This window comes from Camelina sativa, chromosome 11 (assembly GCF_000633955.1).
Source record: "Camelina sativa cultivar DH55 chromosome 11, Cs, whole genome shotgun sequence".
Taxonomy (NCBI): domain Eukaryota; kingdom Viridiplantae; phylum Streptophyta; class Magnoliopsida; order Brassicales; family Brassicaceae; genus Camelina; species Camelina sativa.
The window spans coordinates 43,904,267-43,908,821 of record NC_025695.1 but is presented as its reverse complement, the minus strand read 5'-3'; the positions used below and the strand labels follow the sequence as shown (position 1 = coordinate 43,908,821).

Below are 4,555 nucleotides of genomic sequence, written 5' to 3'. Positions count from 1 at the left end.
AAAAAAAAAAAAAAAAAAAACACTATGATTTTTTGATGTAGCTGTGTATGAATCAACAATCATCTCTAACTGTTAAAGCTTGTGCGCCACGTCAGCCATGTCGTAACATCAACCAGCGGTCCAATCCATAAAAAATAAATTAGAATTTGAACTCAAACAAATAAAATTGTCAGTTATGATAAATAATTCAAATTTTGTTGTATTTCACAACAAATCATTTTTAACAAATCAAAATATTTGTTTTTAAGGCTTGAGTTTAGTATCAAGAAAAAAAGTAAATCAATCGGCAGAATACTTAATAATGTTTATAAAACTTGTGTTTGGCAGTATAATGTGATGAAGATTTTTAAAGTGGTGTGAAGAAAAGGAGGTATATATGTAGTCATCTATGTTCAACGTTTTCTTTTCAAGGTATAAAACTCTCCTTTCATGGTACACATTCTTCTAGTTTCTTGAATTTTGATTTGGTTTCAATTGAAAAGATAAAAGCTTTGATGTCTTTGAGAAGAAGATGGACCAAGAGGCATATGCCGAGAGGGTATTTATAAGCAACCTAGCTATACATATCAATGCATTTGTCTCTTTGTGATTGTAAATTCCACATCATACTTTGTGTACTACCGCTAATCTCAGGGTTCAAGAAGAGGGTCATTAAGAAGGGAATCATTAATAAGATCTCTTGTCTTAATGAAGAGGATGCTGCTAGTCTACTATATATCGTCTCAATTGTGTTGAGCACCGTTGTTTTTCTTTTGTTATGACGATGCATGCAGATGACTAGTTTATGTAATGATAATTATTTCATGTATTTTGGCGGTTAAACGCAAATGTTTGAGGTCTATGTAATGATATTCTCATATTGATGTTATCATATAACGTTATACGTACTTTTTGTGGACTGCTAGAAAAATAAGTAGCAATATGTGTATCAGATTATATTCTCATATTTGATGTTTTCATAACTCTATACTTTTTGTGGACATTAGACAACTAGCAAAATATTTGTGAATACCCTCCTCTTAGTGTAGTGGTTTTTATTTTTCATTTTTAGTCTCATGTAAAAGGGTTCAAACGAATATTAAAACCACTACACTAAGAGGAGGGTATTCACAAATATTTTTAAGAGGAGGGTATTTAAAGCCTTTTACATGAGACTAAAAATGAAAAATAAAAACCACTACACTAAGAGGAGGGTATTCACAAATATTTTGCTAGTTGTCTAATGTCCACAAAAAGTATAGAGTTATGAAAACATCAAATATGAGAATATAATCTGATACACATATTGCTACTTATTTTTCTAGCAGTCCACAAAAAGTACGTATAACGTTATATGATAACATCAATATGAGAATATCATTACATAGACCTCAAACATTTGCGTTTAACCGCCAAAATACATGAAATAATTATCATTACATAAACTAGTCATCTGCATGCATCGTCATAACAAAAGAAAAACAACGGTGCTCAACACAATTGAGACGATATATAGTAGACTAGCAGCATCCTCTTCATTAAGACAAGAGATCTTATTAATGATTCCCTTCTTAATGACCCTCTTCTTGAACCCTGAGATTAGCGGTAGTACACAAAGTATGATGTGGAATTTACAATCACAAAGAGACAAATGCATTGATATGTATAGCTAGGTTGCTTATAAATACCCTCTCGGCATATGCCTCTTGGTCCATCTTCTTCTCAAAGACATCAAAGCTTTTATCTTTTGTTTAGAAAACAGAAACTATTTGTCTTCTTGTCTTCCGGCCGATTATTGACTCCGGTTCTTAGTATTTTGTTCTTTGGTATGTTTTTTCTTTGATATGTTTCTTCCGTAAAAAAAATTCTTAAGCTTTCATCTTTTAAAAACTTTCTCTCTTTTTAAACGTTTAGTTAATGTATCATGCAATCTAGATGTATTTGTGTCGTTAGATCAAATGTTCAATGATTATATCTAGTTTTCATCATTTTTATCATTAAAAACGTTTTCTTTCACTTCATTTTGTTGATAATGATTAACGATCCTTAGGTTCTGATTTTCTTGTTTTCATTTATCACTCTCTTAATAAGGTGAACAAGAAGTTAAAAGACTTCAAGAGCAATACCTTTTCTCCCGCTTTTCTAAAATTTTCTGATTTCGCTTAGTTTTTTGGTTTGTCGAGTTACAATGAGATTTGATCATTGCAAAGAACACATATGTTTGTTACAGCTCATGTTTTTCTTTTTTTCTTTTTTTAAAGTTTACAAAAAAGAAGGTCTATCAGTGTGGATTTTTGTTTTGTTGTCCTCACAAAGGAAGATAAAGTTTATACTACCCAAATTGTCTGTTGCATGTTTTTGTTTATATATTTTTTGAGAAAAACAAATGAATTAATTTAATTACTTTTTGAAAATAACTAGATCCAATGGAAGATAAGCAATCCTATGGAGGTGGTAATAAAAAGTCAAAAAGAGCGACACCAAAATCAAAAACTGAAGATGTTCCTACGAAAAATACCATCGTATGTTTTGACACATTAATTGATAAACACATTGATAAAATTAATTTCAATACAAAACTTTAACAATTTGTTTTATTAATAAATATAGCGTTTGACGAGTTCGGATGGCAACTATCCAACGGTTAAGTGATTCTTCATTTTATAAAATATTTCTGATTTGTGTTAAAAATTCATTTATCTAATTTGCATTAACCTGTAGTATGTATTTATTCTATAAATTTGTTTTAAAATGTTAGAAATGCTAAAATTTATTGGAAAAATTGGGGTGACAGTCAAAGAGTCCTGAGGGGAGTCATTGACCAAGGAAACCAAGGTATATTGATCTCAAAATCCTGAGGGATATATATTTTAATTTCTTGCACAAACCTATTTCTAATAGTTGCATGCATGATGCATGTACTTATTTGTGTAGTTACCTGTGTGGCTCCATGCTACCGTTAAATGCCTAGAAGCGCAGCTAAAAATCAAATTCAATTTAGATATCTCGCTATCAGCTAAGCATCTTTACCATGGCATAACAAGAAAAAAGGGCACCGACGCGGTCAACAATTTCGAAGAAATAGATATTTTTTTGAAGATTGATGGCATCGTTCAAGAAAAGGATTGCAAATGTGAAAAGCGGACTGATAGGTTAGATCCATGCTCTAAAAAGATCGAAGTAAAATTTAAATATTTTTGACCAAGTGATAATAATTGTTGAATTTTATTATTATTGTTAGGCAAAAATTGTTCCTGTGCTCAAGATCGACGAACTAGTTACAACTAAAAAGGTCAATGAAGAAGAATTGATAGAACTGGTGAAACTTCGCCCTGTGATGGTCAGCTTAGATGCACCGAAGAAATTTAAAGCCCATCGCGGAGAGGTGAATTGTTTATGTAGTTCAATCGATATAACTGAATTTAATATTTCTGGGAGTATGAAATTAATGTTTTTCTAATTTGTTATACTTATAAAATTTCAGGGAATTTATTTTGGACCTAAAGACTCTAAAAGAAATCTCAAGGTAACCACGTGGTACTAGTTACCGGCTATGACAGCATTAATAATGGCCAACACTACTGGATTATACAGAATTCATGGGGTGTTGGGTGGGGGGAAAAAGGATTTGCAAAAATAGCTCGGGAGATTAGCCGTGGAGATGACCAACATTCTTTATTTGCAGAAATTATCTATCCAGTGGTATGCTAAGTAATTATTATTTTGTTCTTCCTTAATTCTGATTATATAATTTTGCTTTTTTCTTAATTTATGGTTTTGTTACAGGTTTCTTCAGTTGATGACCTAGTCTGAGATGTATGAGACGAATGCCATCTGCTGCGAAAGAGAACAACTTTAGTTTGGTATTTTATTAAATAAAGGAATTTATTTTAACTCCTCGCTACGGGACTATTTTTTGTTTTTGGACAACAGTTGTTTCTATTCAATCAAACAGAAACATTACAAATAGAGGGGATAAAATCCCAAAGTTTAAATAGTAACAAAGACTTTTCCCAAAGCCATAAGCATGAACCAGGATAGATAATACATCAAGCAAGGATCCATGATAGCTATGAGATAAGCGCTACGGGACTATTAGTTCAAGAATATGCGAACTCTTCGGAGTTTTAGGACAACCAGACCTCTGATTATGATGATTTTACTAAGAGATATAGTTGGGACAGAGAAACATATATAGTAGTATAGTACCCAAAAAAAACATTAGGTAATAAAGTTTCTTATTTAACGACTTTGCATAATATTTTGCTAGTTGTTTAATGTCCACAAAAAGTATAAAGTTACGAAAACATCAAATATGAGAATATAATCTGTTACACATATTGCTATGTATTTTTCTAGCTATATATACAGTTATGATAACATCAATATGAAAATATCATTACATAGATCTCAAACATTTACGTTTAACCACCACCAAAAGGGATACAATACATGAAATAATTATCATTACATAAACTAGTCATCTGCATCATCATAACAAAAGAAACCACGGTGCTCAACACAATTGAGACAATATACAGTAGACTAGCAGCATCCTCTTCATTAAAACAAGCTT

General features: G+C 31.4%; 1 protein-coding gene across 1 annotated transcript in view; it reads left to right on the top strand.

Moving 5' to 3' along the window:
* The window catches only part of LOC104728949 (papain-like), a 5,410-nt gene extending 1,618 nt beyond the window's left edge, over nucleotides 1–3,792 (top strand). Inside the window, exons 2-5 of the mRNA XM_019232112.1 lie at nucleotides 3,221–3,364; nucleotides 3,464–3,505; nucleotides 3,574–3,681; nucleotides 3,766–3,792. Of these exons, the coding sequence (XP_019087657.1) occupies nucleotides 3,221–3,364; nucleotides 3,464–3,505; nucleotides 3,574–3,681; nucleotides 3,766–3,792 (321 nt within the window). The remainder of the gene's footprint in view (nucleotides 1–3,220; nucleotides 3,365–3,463; nucleotides 3,506–3,573; nucleotides 3,682–3,765) is intronic.